This window comes from Anguilla anguilla, chromosome 1 (genome assembly GCF_013347855.1).
Source record: "Anguilla anguilla isolate fAngAng1 chromosome 1, fAngAng1.pri, whole genome shotgun sequence".
NCBI classification, from domain to species: Eukaryota; Metazoa; Chordata; class Actinopteri; order Anguilliformes; family Anguillidae; genus Anguilla; species Anguilla anguilla.
The window spans coordinates 64587926-64606584 of NC_049201.1; the positions used below are offsets into that span (position 1 = coordinate 64587926).

The following is an 18659-nucleotide window of genomic DNA, read 5'->3' on the forward strand; positions in this document are numbered from 1 at the left end:
CATGCGTGCTCGCGCAACAGTCTCATATCACCAAAGAGATTCGAATCTCTTTGACATCACTGCAGCTAGTTGACCAAAGTTGGCAACCCTGATAATTAAACAAGTTCACATAAAACTAATAAGCGCGTGTTCTTCGCACTGAAGTTGTGGATATTAAGCACATTATAAAACTTTAATTAATTAAAGATAATTAGCTAACTTCATCAAATGCTGCCCAGTCACGTCCCCTGCCCGCCCCCCGCCCGAAAAAATAAAAATCTTTTGGTGTGGCTGAATAAAATCTCGCGAGATATACACTTGACATTGCTATTCACCAAAGGCTAAATGCGCATTTTAACCGAGCCGTTGATGATCCATGGTGCAGTGTATGCGATACGTAAGAAAAGTTACGTAGGTGTGCGCAGAATTGTGAGGACCGCCGTGAGTCTGAGAAGGGGTATGTGAAGGATCGGTTACAGAGGCGGCTGGGATAGTCAACATCATGGGTGAGTCTACTGCAAGACTTTTCAGTGATCAAACTGTTGGAAAGTACAGTCATGTTTGATTCATTTGTGAAACTTTGTATGTTATAATAAGATTGCCGATGCCGAACAGATGTTTCCTAGCACATTTATTCACGAATCGAGCGCGAGTTAGGCATTTCCTGTCTGTGTGGATTTTTTCTCTTCCATTAACGTTAGCACTACGTTAGCTACTACACAATACAAAGCTACCTATTGAACGCATTTTTGTCAAAAAACGCAAACGCTAAATCAATCGTATTAGCTATCCAGCTTGTTAGTTTATTGACCACCGATAATAGTGATATAGCTGGCTCCCTATATAGCCACAATTACTATCATTTGGATGACTCGCTGCTACAATTTAGCGCTAGCCGGTCGGTTTTCTAGCTACATCTAAAGTTAACTAGCAATTTAGGTGGCGGAATACTGGTAGTCGTTATTGCTTTTATCGTCGTTATTTAACTACAGATCGGTCACTTGACCTCGCGCCTGCCAACCTGCACAAAACGGTATAGTCTAGCGTAATTTATAACATTAGCGAGTTTTGTTGATTTAGCTGGCCATCTGCGTAGGTTTGCGAATGCTAACTGTTAGCCAGCGAAAGTTATGGTTTGACAGTGTCTTGTTAGCTCTCGAAGTAGTAGCTGGCGTCACGTACTGGTAATTTTTATGAACTGCTTATCGCTCATTTAATTGCTGTATCTTACGCACTGATCATTTTACTCAAGTTTGCTAACATAGTTTGGTGGATATTAAGTTATACCGAATCGAAGTGCTAGCAGAAGTTGTCTGACTTTGCTGAATAATGTTACTTTTCGTTTTCGTTACTAGCTGCTAGTGGTGGCTAGTCAGAGCACAGCAACGTTAACGAGCCAAGTTGCAGTAGAAACAGAAAATATAGCTATAACTAATCGCGTATATAGACATCTTAACACGTCATTAAGCTAACCAAGAGTGGCTAATATTCTGTTTATATATTTTTTTCATAGTAATATCACCTAGTTGTGTGTTCTTTATTGATCGGTCAAAACTTGCTATGTCGAAAGCTGTCCAAACGAGTTTGGACAATAAGGATAAGGACAGTTTACTTTTTAACTTGTAGCTATTGTTAGCTTTGTTAGTGCTGAGAATAACAATGGCAAAGGGAGATAAACGTGTTAGCTTGGCTAGCTTGAGAGTGAAGGTTTCTGGCGCCCATTTCACACAGAGCGCAGGGTTCTCCAGTTAGCAGGTACGCCAATGTTACCTATTCTAAGTAATTTTCTCGTTATCTAGACTAGTTAGCTAACGTTAACCATACCGGACGCTGCTTCTAACGTTACTCTGAACCTTCTATAGGCCTAGAAGTTAAAGCCGCTCACAGAAAATGGAATTGGCATTGAACTTTAGGGACTCAGTTACTTGGTTGAAATCACAGGAATCGACACAGGTTCTAAATTATACCATGTTTGGTGTCCTTTCATACTCGGGTTAAGTTAGAATAATTTACATCTCGGCCAGAACACGGGGTGGAGTGCAGCGGTTTGGTCTTTTGGGTGGAAAAAATGATGTAGCGTTATCAAGAATTAAATTCCATTAAAATGACATTCGAATATATTGCGAAACAAAATAAGTGACATTGGCTTAGTTTGTTATTTTGGGTCAAATTGTGAGGAAAGTGGAGAAACGATGGTTATTACAACACCTGCATGTAGCAGAGGAAAATCTGACCTTTGGAAGTCCGGTTGATTTATGTGGAATAGGAAAATGGAAACGTTTTCCATGAGTTATTTCCTTCATTAAGTCACAACTCTTAGTTTCAACTGTTTTAGCACACGTAGACCTAAATGTGCATTTTTTTTAAAATCAGCGGGCGGTAACACATTTATGAGAATCTACAACTAACTTATGGCAGAAACAGGCATAAAGTATTGTCCGGCCACAGTAGCGAGATCCCTAACCCAGTCCAACTAGAAAGGCATCTGTTTACTGGCCATGATTGCTTGGAGTAAGTTGCCTTTTCCCAGCCTCTGGCAACTGCTACCAGCACCTGCTTCAAAGTCAGTGCAATGTGCAAAGTGTTTGTGCTGTTAAATCATTGATAAATAATTACAACATAAAAGGCACACAGGGTCACCTGTGGGGGGTTGGGGGAACCCCAGTAAAGTGTTTGTTTAGGCCTAAATTGAACTTGTATGGGTCAAAGGGTTTCTTTGTGTGACCTGCACTGTATATTTAACTGCCCACCTTAGACATTTTTAAAAAGATGTATTAAAATTCAGGAAAACTAAGTTAATTCCATTCTCATATTGTATGTTGAATCATAATTGTAATGGAAATTTCATAAAGCAGCTTTAGGCACCCTTCAATCGACAATTTTGTTACTGCAACATATTCCTCTTGTTCATCTCATTATCTATTGACTTTTTATGCATTTGTTTTTAAAGTTATTTGAGCATCATGATGATACACTGACTTGGAAAGTAAATTATTGTAGATGTGTTGTTGAAGGATTCTGTTGCATCATTCATTACACTTTCATTGTGTTTTACGGGAATTGTGCTCTAGAAAGTGTTTCAAATCTAGTTTGTGGGACTTAATTTTGCAATCCCTCAATTTCAGGTTTGCCCACATTTTCATAAAAGCACCCCCCCCCCCCCCCCCCTTTGAAATTCAAAGTTCCCAAAATGCTGTACGCTCTTTGAAGTAACGTTTTGTCCTCATGCGGACATGAAGTACAATTTATAATCTTAAATTACAAAGATATTTTTAAGTCATACAGTCTGCCTTGGCTTGAGTTTGAATTGGATAGAAGGGAAAAAGTTGGGATCATCTGTTCCCAATTCACTTTGTTTGTAATGCACCCGGAGTGTGTTGAAATTATTTTAACCCACAGCTCCAAGCACCCACAAAAAGGATTAATTGTGAAAGGCGGTTGTTTTTATTGTGTCTTGCTAATAAGGTCTTGTTATCATTGTGGAGCTGCAGTTGTTTCCATTCTCTAGATCCTGTTTTCAGTATATCCCAGGCATATCCTTGTCCATGGATGAATTTGTAAGCTTGGTTATAAGTTTGTTAGCAATCCCAGGGCAATTCTGGTCAAGTCTGAGATGACGGGCAGTACAGTAAGTTCTGAATGTCTGAGATGATGCTTTAGAGACAAGCTCACTCAGCATTGCCAGTTCATGTGAGCAGAAAGTTGCTACGTTTCCCTCCAGAAGTTTCTCTTCTGCTGAAAGAAGTTGCTGGGGGCTGCTCGGTTTTGCTGGTTTTTAGCGTTTCCTGTATTTCTGGGAACCCACTCTGGCCAGCCTGGTGGCGCTTGTTTGCGGAGCTGCAGACCTGGAGCAGGGCGGGAGGCTAAAGGAGAGCGGCGCGTGACCGCAGAGCGGGGGAGGAAGCAGCTTGGCTGCGTGCCGTCTCAAACCGTGAGCAGAGGAGAGCCGCAGCTCCCGGTACCTGGGCCACACTTTCAGTTCACTTCAGAGCACAGTCACACTGCTGAGACCAACTCTTCAGCATAGGCATTTTAATATCTCTCCCAAGGCCTTTTGTGTTGTCGCACAGGCCGTGCTTTTCCTCACTCTCCTCCAGTAGCAGCAGACATCTGCTCGTTGTGCAGTCGGGCCTGGGTGAACAGCAAAACACAGACTTGTCACACCGCAGCACTTCCTGTAGTTCTCTCACAGAGAAGTTTTTTTTATGCTCAAATTTAGCAGTAGGCTTCCTGATTGTATTTTCTTAGTCAGTGAGTAAATTTGCCACTGCATAGACTGCAGTGTCCCCAAGAGCTCTACAGCCTTCAGGCATGCTCCAGGCATGCTTGTTTTCCTGCCAGTGAATTGAAGGCTGGGTGTGAGCTGAATGATGAAACTGTACGCTACAGGAATTATCTTATTTTTACTCTACTGTTCCTGTACGTCTGTGGTTGGTTGGGTGTTGATTTTAGTGTGAGGCTGGTGATTCATCTGGTGTGGATTCATCAGAATGGACATTGGTAATGAAGGTCAAGTTGCAATGTAGTGACCTTACTTAATTGTATGGCTTCACCTTATGCAGTATTGCTATCTGTAGTTCTGTATTTGTAGTGTTAACCAACAGTCCTAATTTGTGCCAAATTGGGTTTATTAATATTTTGTGAAGTACTGCAACATTTGCAAATATGCTGTGAGATGTATAATTGATGAAAGTATGACCTTCGTGTTCTCATTTTAGCCTTAAACCCTCTCAGTTTATTTTACTGCTGTCCTGAGACATTCTAGGAATGAGCAGAGCAAGATGGAGTTCAGAGTTGAACGCCTCTTCCCTACAGACTCATTTTAATTTATGGATATATTTATTTAAAATGCAGATTCTCCATTTTTTGTTGAGACCTTTAAATCCCCTAACCGTGCGAGCGTGGTGCCCTGTTGTTGGCGGGTGTAGTTAGCACTGCTAGCGCTGAGGACTGCAGCAGGCTTTAGCGATGACTGGAGGCAGGGCCGCTTCTGTGCCGCAGCACACCGCATGCAGGGCTCTCTGCTCTCAGAGGAGCCGGGGAAGCCATGCTCAGCGCTTCTGAATTCCAGCTGCTGACGGCACCGCTGCTGCTCTCAGCGAGCCAGGCAGACTCACAGCGCTGCTCTTACGAGCGCCTCCTTCGCTAGCCCAGCTGGACGCGCTGCGGCGGGCCGTTCTAGCATGGAGACGCCATGGCTTCCTGCTGCGCTGGGACTGAGTGCGATCCTCCCTACGGGAGGGGGGTGATGTGAATTAGAGGGGCCCTGTCCTTAGAGAGAATCTCTGACACAACCCACTCTCGTACACTCATTCCCCGCTGCTCTGACTCTGTGACGCAGTGAATTTCTTCCCGTGCTTATTTTTCAAGTTTCTTTCCCCCTGTGTACAGCAGAGCACAGCAGGAGCCTGTGGAGTTCAGAGGCATGTAAGCCTTTGGTATACAGTCTGCTGATTGCTGGATGGCTGCTAGCTGAGAAATGCGGGGTCTGCTAGCCACGTTTAGCCAAATGGCATGTTTTCTTGTAGCAGTGTTTGGTCTCTGTTAATTTGAAGAGCAGGCTCCTGGGTCCATTTCTGAAACAAAAATGTTTGCTGTGTGAAAGTTTTAGAATGTGGATTGAACTTTTTGTTAGTGAAACTGTTCATCAGAAAATGGGTGAGAGAAATGTGTGGTTGATTTGAAACTGAGTTAAGAGTGAGACTGAATCCCAGACAGTTGGCCTGTGTGATGTTGAGAACTTCTGTAAGCCTAACAGACAAAAAAACGTTGAAAATAAGTTTCACTTTGGTTTCCATATTAAACTGAAACTGCAGTCATATATTGAAATGTTATATTTCTTTTGTTTGAAGTGCTCATGTGGATGCTTAGCATGTGAAACTACTTCCTGTCGAGCCGTGAACCTGACCCCCCTCCCCCACTCAGTGATGCAAGCGGGCTTTACAGCTACCTGCCAGAGTTTTTCATTTGACTGAAAGGAGAACGACAAAAGGCGGTTGAAAACAGTTGCTTTATATTCTAACGGTGCCCCTGTCAGTAAGACGAGACTAGTTTTAACTGTTGGTCTAATTCTTATGAGCGCATGCATGTGCGGTTTGTGCATGATGGTTTTATTTAGGAAGTGAGTGAAAACGAAGCCGCGCGCTTGCGGCTAGCAGGATTAAGTGTCCAGTGGGAACATTATCTGCGGCTCGTTTTTATAGGTGTGCTATCGTTTTCCGAGCACTTGGTTGGCTTTATTGATTGTTTTGGCTGTGAAGTGTAAATGAATACTTCAGCCTCTTTCAGCGGCCGTCTTTCGAAGTTGCCAACTTTATGTCCGTCAAAGTCTCCATGTTAGCCCTATGGGTGATCCGTAAATGCCTAAATTGCCGCACTGCTTCAGTTTAAGGATTAGTGAACGATCGTGCATTAGCTGGGACTAAGTGCGAAGATTACATTCGTAGCCCCAGGGAGGTGGTTCGCCTGGAGCCAGTAACTGCTCTATATGGCCACTCGACAGAGTGCTTTTCTTGCCTGTTAGCAGTTGTCCAGTTGTGCTGCTGGTTTCATGCAGAGAATGTGGAGGATCCTTGACCTCTGCTGATGCTCTACATAGCGAAGGAAGGAAATGTTTAAAAATCCTCTAACGTCCCGAGAGAGTCATCTCTCAATGTCGAGCACATCACTTAGCATTGTTTACAATACATTTCCTTCTTTTCCAGATGATAAACATGTTAGCCTGAGCTTGGGTTATGGATAACAGATTAAAAAGAATGTGTTTCTATTTGGTGTGATGAATATAGCTCTTGACTTGAAGAATTGAAGATAATTTGGCTGGTGCCTGATCTGGGATAAGCACTGCTGTAATATCCAGGGGAAATGAATTCTAGAAAGGAAATGCTTCTCATTGTGTTTTTTCTGGTAGAGGTATGAAAATGCAGCCTTTAAATCTCTTCTGTGCTCAGGAGTTCATGTTCTGTGTCTTAGATTAATCTTTTCATTTGAGAAGTTTATGGTTTGCATGTTTATTTGTATTGGTATGGACCCTTGATAAAATAAGTAATTTGACTGATCTTTGTTTGTCTTTGCTCTCTGTAATGACGATTCTGCCACCTGGGAATTCCAATCCTCATCTTTGCATTCCTTTCTTCAAACAATCGGCGCATCCCCATTCCGCGACTCCTGGAACTGTGTGTGAACGCTCATCATAACAGCTGTAAGTACTGACTCATTGAAAATGTCCTTTTTGCCACTGCTCATCTGCTTTTCTGCCTGAATGCACTAAATTATACCTTGAAATACATATATATATTCGAAAGGATTTAATTGAACATACTAGAGAAAATAACGTGTATGTGTGTGTGTGATGGTAACTGGGTATTTGATGAACCAAAAATGGCTGTATATATGGTCACACTTCTGGTTTTAGCAAACAGTAGCCTACTCTATATACAGTATATAAGATGCATGAGCCAAAAATGAAATTAAACCTGCAAGTAACTCTTTGCCATTCACGTTTTATCTGTTCATTTTGGACACAAAATGGACAGGAGAGGAAGTAAGGTGATGGGATTGAAAGCACTCTTACTTCCCCAAATGCTTCTATGATGGTAATTTGACTTCAGAAAATTAGTTTCACTGCACGACTGTTACCGGCCAGTTGCCAGTGCTGATTTGACTAGAGGAGTAGCTATTAAGCAGTTGGGCATTGGTTGCCCTACTTGTCCTCCCTCTCTGGGTGTGAATGAGACCAACTAACATATCCATTGAGACATTGCTTTAACCAATCAGAGCATTTTGAATCCACATATGAAATTCTCACCTGCTCAGACACGCCAAGCTGAAATGTTGAAATGTGTTGAGTTCAGGATTCCACCATCTCGCAAACCCTTGATGTTGTCTCTGTTGCTTTTTTCAGCAACAGAACGTGGAGGGATATGTTGGCTTTGCAAACCTTCCCAATCAAGTGTACAGGAAGTCTGTGAAGAGAGGTTTTGAGTTCACTCTCATGGTTGTGGGTGAGTACTGATAATCTGGCTGCCAGTGCTTTTTGAATAAGAACCTGAAATCTTTTAAGTATTCATTGGGCTGTTCATTGGGCTGTGTTGTGTCAATGCCATCTCTACGTTGCAGTAACCTTGCATACCAAAGCAGGGCTCGACAATAGGGAGTGTCTGCTTGCCCAGGGCCACTATGAGATTCGTTCGGGGCAGTTGATTGATCTGTCACTTGCCCAATCGAGGAAAGTAAGTCTTATCCAGGTCGAAGAGAAAGAGATGTTTTTTACCATCCTGGTAACTACACTACAACTATGACACTTGCTTCTTAATAGCGAATGTTTCAGTTTGATCGTTCATTGTACCAAGGCTTTCTTATAAATAACTAACTTTACAGTCATCCTCTCTGTTCTGAAACTTGCTTATCAGTAACTTATGTTACAGCTTTTTCTTTAATTAATTTTTGTACCAATGCTTGCTTACTAATATACTACATTGCTAAAGGTATGTGGACACCGGACATCCAACATCTCATCCAAGTTATGGGCATTAATAAGTAGTTGGTCCACCCTTTGTTGCTATAATAACCCTCACTCTTCTGAGAAGGCTTTATACTAGATGTTAGAGCATTACTGCAGGGATTTACTTCCATTCAGCCAGAAGAGCATTAGTGAGGTCGGGCACTGATTGGGCGATTAGGCCTGGCTCACCGTTGGGTTTCCAGTTGATCTGAAAGGTGTTGGATGCGGTTTAGGTAAGGGCTCTGTGCAGGCCAGTCAAGTTCTTCCACGCTGTTCTCGACAAAACTATTTTTATATGGAACTCCCTGTGTGCTTGGGGGCATTGTCATGCTGAAACAGGAAAGGGCCTTCCCCAGACTGTTGGGGTAGCACAGAATCGTCTAGAATGTGATTGTATGCTGTAGCATTAAGATTTTCCTTCCCCAAACCATGAAAAACAGCCCCAGCCCCAGACCATATATTTATGCATTACGGTTTGACATATTTACTCATAAGATAAAACTAATATTTACTGACGTAATATTAAAATGATAATGGTAGCCTTCTAGCAAACCCATAAGCTACCTAAGAGAACAAACTAAGTATTTTCTGATAATTGCTTTACCTGCAGTTGGTCAAAACAGCTCAGAAAGATGAAGCTCATCTATAATTTGGAGGGAACGATTGGCATATTTTCATATTTAATAAAGGATTGTGTTTTTGCTGTGCTGCAGATTGGCGTTTTGACGCTTTTTAATGCACGTAGTCTGTAATATCTCCTTTAAAAAAGTGGCTGGGCCAGTGGAAATCTACCTGGGGCAAGTAGAACACTGGCCTGCTGCCCTGATTGGGCCAGTAGAAAAAACTCCATAACAATTGTGCCCTGCAAAGGAAATGTTAAATGTGTTGAGCATTTCCTTTGTACTTAAGTTTATGACTACTGCACTACCCCTTTCCTTAAGTGCAGGGTCATTTACTCTCATCACGTGCCCTTGGTCCTTAACCTTTTGCAACAAATTCGAGGATTCAAGATTCTTGCACATAACTATTTTACACTGGAATATGTTACTTGTTACACAGTGCCATAGCATTCAGTTTAAGTATCCTTATATTTGAAGAGACAGTTTGACCCACATTTCAGTCTGAAATGTGGTTCAGGCACTTTAACATGCATCTTCCTTTTTGGAATAGTGGCTTTTTTCCTGTGCTCTTGTGGACTTCGGGTGGGAAGCTTCCTGTAATTCCATTCAGACTTACAGGGCTCAAAGCCAACCCAGCTGACACACACATGCATCCCTGTCACTCCCCTCAATAAGATTGCCTTGAGACATTGGCACAGGAAACCTGTTTTAATGGCAAGTGACATCACTTCCTGTCTGAATCCATTCAGCTGATGCTCATGCCTGTTTTCAGAAGAAAATGTGAGGCATTCTCTCAAATGTGAGATCAGTATTCATGTGGGGACCCTGGAATTCCCTCTCACAGGAATGCAGGAAATGGGCCCCACTGCTAGTCACTTAACACAGTGTGCATTCTTTCTAAGGAACTTAATGGAGTTGTGGATGTGTTCTGCAGGTAATTTCGCTGCCTTCTGTGGTTTTCTCTGTAATTCTATTCTTCGGTGTTGCCACATGTAGTGTTGTTCATTCTCGAAGCTCTTGTGAGTCATTGTGTTCATTGCGATAGACTTGTGGTTAAAAAATCTATCGCAATTAAATTTCATAAATGATAAAGTGAATGTTTTTCAAATATTTTTTCTTTCTGAACATTGTGCAGCATGTTCACAAAGATGCAAACTTTATAATCCTGTGTTTAATCAAAAGAAATCAGTAAATGGCGACTTGTTGGCCCTGGTATGGATGCGTCTTGTCTGCTCTGCGTTCATAATTGAAAAAAGGGCAAGCCCTTGATTAATTGAGTCTAGACCAGGCGTTTATTACAATGGAAATTCCACCAGCATTATGTCAGCCAACCTGTATAGCTAGCTGAGTTAGTATCCAAGTCAGCGGTTTATTCATTCATCACAATTGGCAAGGTGTATAAGGTAAAAGTATTGGTTTTAGGTTTTAAGGTTTTTATTTAGGTTTTGCACAGTTTGGAGATCTACAAGAAAATTATTGCAGTTCCAGGCTACCTATTTGACCCACCGGCAAAGATGTATAAGGCTGTATTTAATTCATTTTTTATCTGTAATAAAATGGATATATTTGTTGGCTACAGTATACTGTTTGTGACATATTGCTATGCACTTGCTATACTAAAAGGAGAAAAGTGTGTGATCTTCTGTTTCACAGCCTGGAAGCTGCCTTTCACTGGAATAAAAACTCTGTTTTTGTCAGAGAGCCCTGGTTTTCCCCATCCGTTTGAGAATTCTGTGATTGCTAGCAGATGAACTTGGCCCAAAGATGTTTGGTCCACGAATCACAATTTGTCATGCACAGTGAAACGTTTGAGCAGTCGGGCTACATTGCTGTTTGAATGGAACCGATCCCCTCCCCTTGCTGCTTTTGGGGGAGTACCAGTTGAGCAAACTGGGCGAAAAAAAAGAAAACTCCCACTCCCCCTTCTGTGCCGTTGCCTAAGAATTACGGGCCTGCCGCAGCGGCCGTTCGGTCTGCTTCCTTACAGTGGCATTCCATCACATGAATCAGAGAAAACCCCTCTGTGCAATTCAAGATGTCCTGCCTCTCCCAGCTTTAGATTCCCAGCATTCAAAGGGGCCTCATGGCTCATCGTTTATACAGCTACATAAAATTTCCTTTAAAGGAAATGTGTTGGCCGCTGACCAAGTCATCTGGCTAGGCGCCACTTCACTGTGAATCCCTCCTGGTGGCTGCTGCTGTTGCAGAGCTACTTCACCATGGTGTTACGCCGTCCATTTTAGCACTGGTCGTGTTTCCAGTGTGTATTATTTTACCTAAGTTTCTCTCATGTCCTTTGTGGGCTTTCTACCAAAGTCTTGTGTTTTGCAAATGTATGCCTTGTTAAATTTAAATTGGTGTTTCTTGGCTACTGGGAATAGCAAGACTGGCTGCTTTGATGACGTATTCCACAAATTGTTCAACCTTTTGAATTTGGCTGAGCCACTGTTCTGCAGTGTGCAAACTGTACCCCTGCTGTTTCCAAAAAATGTAGTTTTCCTCTTCCTCACTGAATTTTATGCCCAGGGTTCATGGAATGCGCTTCCTGTAAGAGGATATTAACCTGAATATTCACAAATAATGTAGCATATACTCCAAGCTGCTAGGCAGTGTGGGACAGCTCTCAGCAGGGGTTGTCACAGGGCTTCTGTTTACCCAGACCCACCGGATTTGGCTGGATCTGGCTCTGATGATTAAGCTTTATTTTGGGCGGAGGCTGTAGTATTCAGGAAAAAATCACATGCTTATGGGTAAATTACTGGAATTTGTTTGCTAGAAGCACTTTAAGGGAGAGGTTGGCATGTCGGAGACTTGTTGGTTTAAATACAAAACCAAAGCTGACTAAGTTTAAAAGAACTATTATGAGGAGAATATGTTCCTCATAGTAAATAACTCATGGGCACAACCTGAGGTATGGAGGAACGTCAGTTTGATGCTTACCAGTAATGACTTGCCCCTGTGTATTTTTGCAGGGCAAAGTGCCGAAAATTCTTAGAAACTGGGAGTGAACAAAGTCTCAATTCTTTCCTGCAGGGACATACTGAACGTGGATACTTTACTATACTAAAGTGAAAGCAATTCTATACAGCTTAATTTGACCGTTACATCGGGTTATAGCTACGGGTGGAGGATATCCCTCTGGAATGTGCATTGTAGTATGTTTTGGCACAGAATGTAGCCTAGCTCTTGCCATTTGGTTACTTAAATATAATTAATTTTGTATCCATGAGGCTTACTGCAAGCAGACATTGAGTAATGCAAGCCCATGACTGCAGTCCTTTATTAATGTTTAGGGATAGTGGGGTTGGCTTCATGTGCTTATTGTCCTGGAAAAAAAATCAAAGCTGTTCAAAGCTGACTGTATTAATTTGCTATTTCCGTTGCCAAGAATTGTTGTGAAATGTAATTCTAGTCTTCTTAACCCCTTCAAGTAAACCCCATAATGGCCAGGCGGCTAGTGTCCTGAAATTGCTCAACTCAGACATTCAGTGCTCCTAAAACCAAACTGACTGGAAACAACAAACTGTGTTCAAGCTTAATTAGTAGACGATACATGACAGCTATTGCCAAATGCGGAGTTTCTAAGTGCTGCCATTGTCAGGTATTTCATCCATTTAACAAGCACCACCCCGTCTCATCTGCAAGTAGTGTGACACATTGGACAATAGTGCCTATTTTGGTTCATATTCTATTGAACAATAGTGCCTATTTGGGTTCATATTCAAATATATTCTTTCACTACCAAGATTTGTGTTCCATCATATGAGTAAAGCCAAAAATAGCCCAAAGGTATGCCAATGCAGTGGTGAAAAACTGCTCACTCAATTTCGAAATAAACAAGAGGAATTATTGTGTAATTACGCCACATCATTCTACTATCGACATCTGTGACTAAATATGGAATAAATGTACAATCCATCGGCCACGTGCAAAACCCCACGTGCTTTTTACGCCGTTGTAACTCTTTTCCCGTTTTCTTTTTTGTTTGATAACTTTTATCCAGTAGCGGACGGTATAAGCTTCCCAACTGTGTATGGCATGTTTCATCAGAACAACAGTTGAAAGCCCGGCATAAGAGCTTGATTGCTTCAGCATGGCAGGGCACAGTCAACCGTAAGGTTACGCAGTAATGTACAAGCACTCGTTGAGGCGTAATTGTTGTTTTCTTTGGGTTTTTGCGAGATTTTACTAATCTGACCGAAGTCCTCGGCATGGCTAAAGGAAATTCTCCCCATGCTGACATTTTTTGAGGAGTTGGTCAGAAGAGGAGGAGGAAGCATGAAGTCTAGCAAGGATGCATACAAACATGGTGAAGATGTACGTATTACTGCTTGTAAGATGTAACATTTTATTAGTTATTTCCGTTCACATATTTTTGATATTGTTATATTTGCATTGGTCGTAATAGACAACTGTTAGCCTTTGCGAATAATGCTCAGCATATTTGTTTTGGGGCTAGCAAACAGCTGTTCGTATAGGGGCATTGTTAGTGTACCCGGATGGTGCTAGAGTAGTGGTTCGCTGTGGCCTGCTTTGTTAGAATTCATATCTCACAATTAAACTGAATGTCTTCCAAGAGGTTTGAGCTATACTCTAATGTGGGTTTTTCCTCATACTGTAGTGTAAGCATTCATAGGTGGCTCAGTCATGTGCTGTGTCTGCACTGGTCTACCATGAGCCTGGAACATCGCCAACATTTTTTCTGGTGGTGGAATATTATTTTAATTCCTACTTTAAAATGATGGAGAAGGGAGTTTCATGAGTCACACCAGTTGATTTGTGGTGAAATATATGATTATGTTATGATTTATTTTGCAGCAATGCAGTTTAACCATTGTATATATTTGGAGACACTAAGGGAGAGCAGAGTACACTGCTTACATTTTGCTTTATATATCTTTAGTTGGTTTGCGTATCACCTGAGATTTTGCACAGTTGTGGTCCAGGAGTTTATGATCCAGGAAATGTATAGTCTTACCTGTTTTGCATGTGGCTCAGTATTTCATTTCAAACTAAAGGAGAACAACTTCATTTTTGATTTTTTGGCAAGATAATTGCACTTATGAAGCTTTATTTTTTACCTAAATTATGAATATAAACTAAGCTAGTATTGTAAATGGTACAAGTGCCTTGCTTCATTTAAGCCAATTTCCAAGTCTCTGTATAAAGCCTGAAATAGAACAGTACCTAAATGGATGTGGATTGGCCAGATTTGTTATCTGTGTGAATGGGTTAAAATGGTTGTTTTGTTTCTCATTCTGTATTTGGGTCTATGTAACGTTTGTTATTGTAGCCTTAGGGGAAAAAGTGCTTGTTTATTGTTCTTTACTTGCATTGTCTTGAGTCCAGGTTGGATAAACTCTTATAAAGTCTTATTAATCCTGGTGCATTTCCAGCCTGGGTAAGTTTTGTACATGAAGTGATTGGGTTTAGGGTCAAGTTTCAGGCCCAATCAAATCTCGACCTAGTGCCTGAAAATGATATGATTTCTGGGTCCGAGTCTGAAAATGCTGTGGCAGTGTGAGCGTAACCCGCTCTGACTTGTTAATTAGGCCGTGCTCCTGCTGTCACGGACTGGCCGAGAGGAAGGCTTTGGCTCCGTTCCACATGTTTTCCATCTTGTGCCAGCGCGGGGCTGGAATGGATTTCCTCTCTGCTAAAGGTCGCGTAGCACGCAGCGCGGAGTCGCGCCCGTCCCTTTCTTCTGGAGATTGATTATGAGAAAAGGAAGGTGTGAGAGTACCGTAACCCCCCCCCCCCCCCACCTGTCCGCTCTCCCGCTCTGTGATTGAGCTCCGCGGGCGGCGGGAAACCTCGCGCTCGTTCCCACGTCTCCGGCCAGCCGTGCTAACGACGCTCGGCCTCGCTCGGCCCCGCCCGCACCGAGGCCCCGCTCCTGCCAGCCGGGGGGCTCGTGCCAGAAGCGGCCGGGCGAGGTTAATGATGCGGCTTCGCCTCGCCGTGTGAGGAGCTGGACCCCGTCAGGCCCGGCTCTCTGGCTGCCGGCCGCTCCGCTCTGGGTGAGAGGCCGCATGTCTCGGGCCTGCACAGAGCGCTCGACTGCTGCGCCTCGCACGTCCTTCCTGTGTCAGGCTTCTGGTTTTTTTTTAACCGAAACCGACATCTTTATAGCTGGCATGTTTTAATCTGCTTTTTATACGAGACCACAAGACCCATTCCAGCGAGACGGAGTTGGACAGATGGGCCTTAAAAGTCTTGCTGGAGAAATGACGCCCACATACTCACAGAGACCATTAAATATGTCCGTTATGTTTGTGAGGTCAGCATGGCACTCGCGCTGTGGAAACTATTTTGGTTGAAGAGCCTCTTTTGTGGCGGATATGTTTTTTGGCTCCGTAGCCTTCCCAACCCCCCCACCCCATACACACACACACGCGCACTCACATTCACACACACACACACTCTCGCACACGCACACGCACTCACACTCACACGCACGCACACGCACTCACACTCACACACATACACACTCACACACACACTCACACTCTCACACACACACACTCACACTCACACACACACACGCTCACAGCTCGCTGCTGGATGTTTGTGCTCGTTAAAGGTCAGCGCGCTCGGTGCCAGTACTCTCTCACACTGCCTCCATTGTTTGAGTCAGGATGGGCATGGAAATGAAGCGCTCAAAGGTAATCAGCAGTGGACAAATCCAATCACACAGCAGGCTCTGCACAGCGGCTGAATTAACACTCTGTGCTCAGTACTCCTAACAGCCAAAAGTTTCTCTCTGCCTTTTACGCGGTACACTTCTGGAACTTACATGACCTCATGAATTTTTATTGTCTGAGCTTACCGTAGCACTTAAAGAATGTAACGTAAATGTATTAACTTGTAATTTAAAATGGCTCTCATTGTGCTGATAGGGCACAGATAAGTATGGAGTCAATATTTCATGTAGCCATATTTCATGTTAAGTGAATGCTGTCTTTGTTTCTTCACCCATACATTATCCATTTTATCGACCATTCAAGTCATTTTAAAGGGATAGTCCAAATTTTGGTAAATTTGCTTTTTGGTTAACTAACCCATTGCTAGATAAGATACCAATTTCATCCCTGTGCATCTAGTACAAAAATATACAAGCATGAGTTAGGGGGTTTCCCGGTATGCAGTACCCTTGGCTGCAGTGAGAGATGCAGGAAGGTGTATTTCTGGCTAATTAGCACAGCTAACATTGTTTCTGTCTGTAGCCGTTCATAGTGGTATCGAAGTTAGCATGTAGCCCCTAGATAATTGTCTAATATTTTTGTGCTGGATGCTCATGGATGAAATTTGTATCGATCTTATCGTCTAACTATAGGTATAGCGAATTTCCCAAAGTCGGACTATCTCTTTAAGTGCAACGGTTGTGGCTGAACTTTCTCCACCATAATGTACTCATAGTAGTGCAGGTAGGATTGTATTTCACGTATTTTGAACATGTCATGATTGTTACTTAGTTCTTCAAGTTCAGTTTTCATTGTTGGGCACATTACAGTGGAGGCCTGTTTGTTCTCGATCCTGTATATTGTCTCATTAGCTTCATATATTCATGTTTTACTCTTCCTTTTCTCCTCTCCATAGGGGAATCTGGTTTGGGAAAGTCAACGTTGATCAACTCACTGTTCCTGACAGACTTGTATTCTCCAGAATACCCTGGGCCTTCACATAGAATCAAGAAGACTGTACAGGTGATCAGCTCTAGCTTTTTCTCTGTCTCCATTTGCCTCTCTGTCTCTTCCTCTGTGTCTCTCTCTGTCTCTCTCTCTTCTTCTGTGTCTTTGTCTGTGTTTCTCTCTGTTCGGTCTGGGTTCTTTATCAGCATACAGAAGTTATGTTGGCAAGTATAGCTGAAACATACATTTTTATGTATAGTAGGGTTTAAGGCATCTTGTCTGTATCTTCACTTCTTGAACTTGACAACCTGTGGCCATAAACATTGTCAGGAATGCTTTGCCTCCCTTCAAACTTTGTCATCTTAAGAAATTCTAATCACAGAGTAGTTAGCTGGGTTTTAGCTACTTATCAGATCACCGCTGAACTTGAAGTGAACTCGGGTTTTTCTTGGACTCTCATCTGCTTGTCGATAGCAGTTCTTGCATGTGGAGACTTTGATTAGATTTACAAAATTGAATATTCCTGTCCTGGTCCACTTTGGTCCGTCTGATCCAGTCTGCGAAAATGAATGTAACCCTCCACACTGCTTTGAGTAGCAGCTCTAGGCCGACGTGTTGTGTTGTTGGGTTGGGAGGGAGGAGTTATCAACCCAATAATAAAGCGGCGAACCAGCCAAAGCGTTTTGTTCTCAGTAGGCGAACACGGTGATTGGTTCAGAGGTAGGGGATACGGACCGTGCGTGCCGACTGGAGTCGTTCCTGAGGTTCGCGAAGCCCAACGTTTCCAGAACTTCTGATGATCTAGTTGGGAACTCCAGCTATTCCCCCGCTGCTCATTGAGAGACGTGTGATCACAGCAAGCTCACGTTGGCCCCGTTTATCTGGAAAAAAACGTCAGCTTAATTACACCTCCCAGTGAGCCAGAGGCCTGCTCTTTTACGAGGCTGTTTCTACATGCTGACGGATGACTACCCAACGTGGTTAAACATGTCGGGTGCAGCCATGAATTAGTCGCGTTGCAAATAGCAAATGGGAGGCTGACGCTTAAGATGGAACTTCCTGTGGTAATTCACTTCCTGTGGCAACAGAATGCAGGATTATTATTGGCTAGGCTCAGCCGGGTACAGAGATGGATCTGTTTAAAATCACGTGTCAAAGCCACTCTTTATCTTTCATGCCGTTGTCAGTTATTTTATTAAAGTGCATAATATTCATTTAGACAGATGGCTATCTTCTGGTGCAGTTTAGGTTAAGTATTTTGAGAGCTCCTGCTCAGAAGCGCTGATCTTGTTTCCCATTACTCCTGAATGTCCAGGGGGACGGGAGCGGAAGAAGCGCTTGGTGTGTGTAGCCAGAATGGTTCCAAGTGGAGAACTCTCCAGATTGAGAAATTCAGGTTCAGAATTCGGTCGGGTCGTGAAAGATCTCTCATCACTACTTTGTGCCAGTAATGACACACGGTGAGCCAGAAGCTCAGTTCACCATGTCGCTGTAATGAAAGTATAGGATTTCGTCTTGCGCTTTAATTTGTATGGAATGGTGCAGCTCTCGCTCCGGGGTGTCTGTGTGTAGCTTCTGGCTCAGACCCCTGTCGGGTTTTGGCGGGGGCTGGAATGAGGCCCCTCTTTGTGCTTGGGGACGGCCCTGAACGCGCTCGGTGTAACCCCGCGCTGAGGCCGCCAGGCGTGCGGGGGTGGTGGGGGGGGGGGGCATAATTGGGGTCTGCGGCAGGGACTTCCCCCTCGGTGAGCCTTCATACCTGCTCCACACAGACCCAAAGCATTTCCTCCCGCGGCCTCCCGGCCTCCCTGCCTCAGCCCAGCGCTGCTATATCTGGCTGTTTTTCAGGCCCGCGCGGCGCGGTCGAGGTGCCGAACGCGGGCGGCCGCCGCCCTCGGTCTGGCGGAATGCGGAAGCTCGGGAATGCAG

At 43.4% G+C, this 18659-nt stretch overlaps 1 protein-coding gene across 2 annotated transcripts in view; it reads left to right on the top strand.

The window, feature by feature from the left end:
* Nucleotides 1-328: 328 nt before the first annotated feature.
* sept7b (septin 7b) overlaps nucleotides 329-18659 on the top strand; it is a 31733-nt gene continuing 13402 nt past the window's right edge. For both annotated transcript variants that reach the window (XM_035431421.1, XM_035431431.1), the window contains exons 1-4: nucleotides 329-485; nucleotides 1550-1551; nucleotides 7880-7979; nucleotides 16699-16805. In XM_035431421.1, coding sequence (XP_035287312.1) covers nucleotides 482-485; nucleotides 1550-1551; nucleotides 7880-7979; nucleotides 16699-16805 — 213 coding nt within the window. In that variant the 5' untranslated portion in view covers nucleotides 329-481. The remainder of the gene's footprint in view (nucleotides 486-1549; nucleotides 1552-7879; nucleotides 7980-16698; nucleotides 16806-18659) is intronic.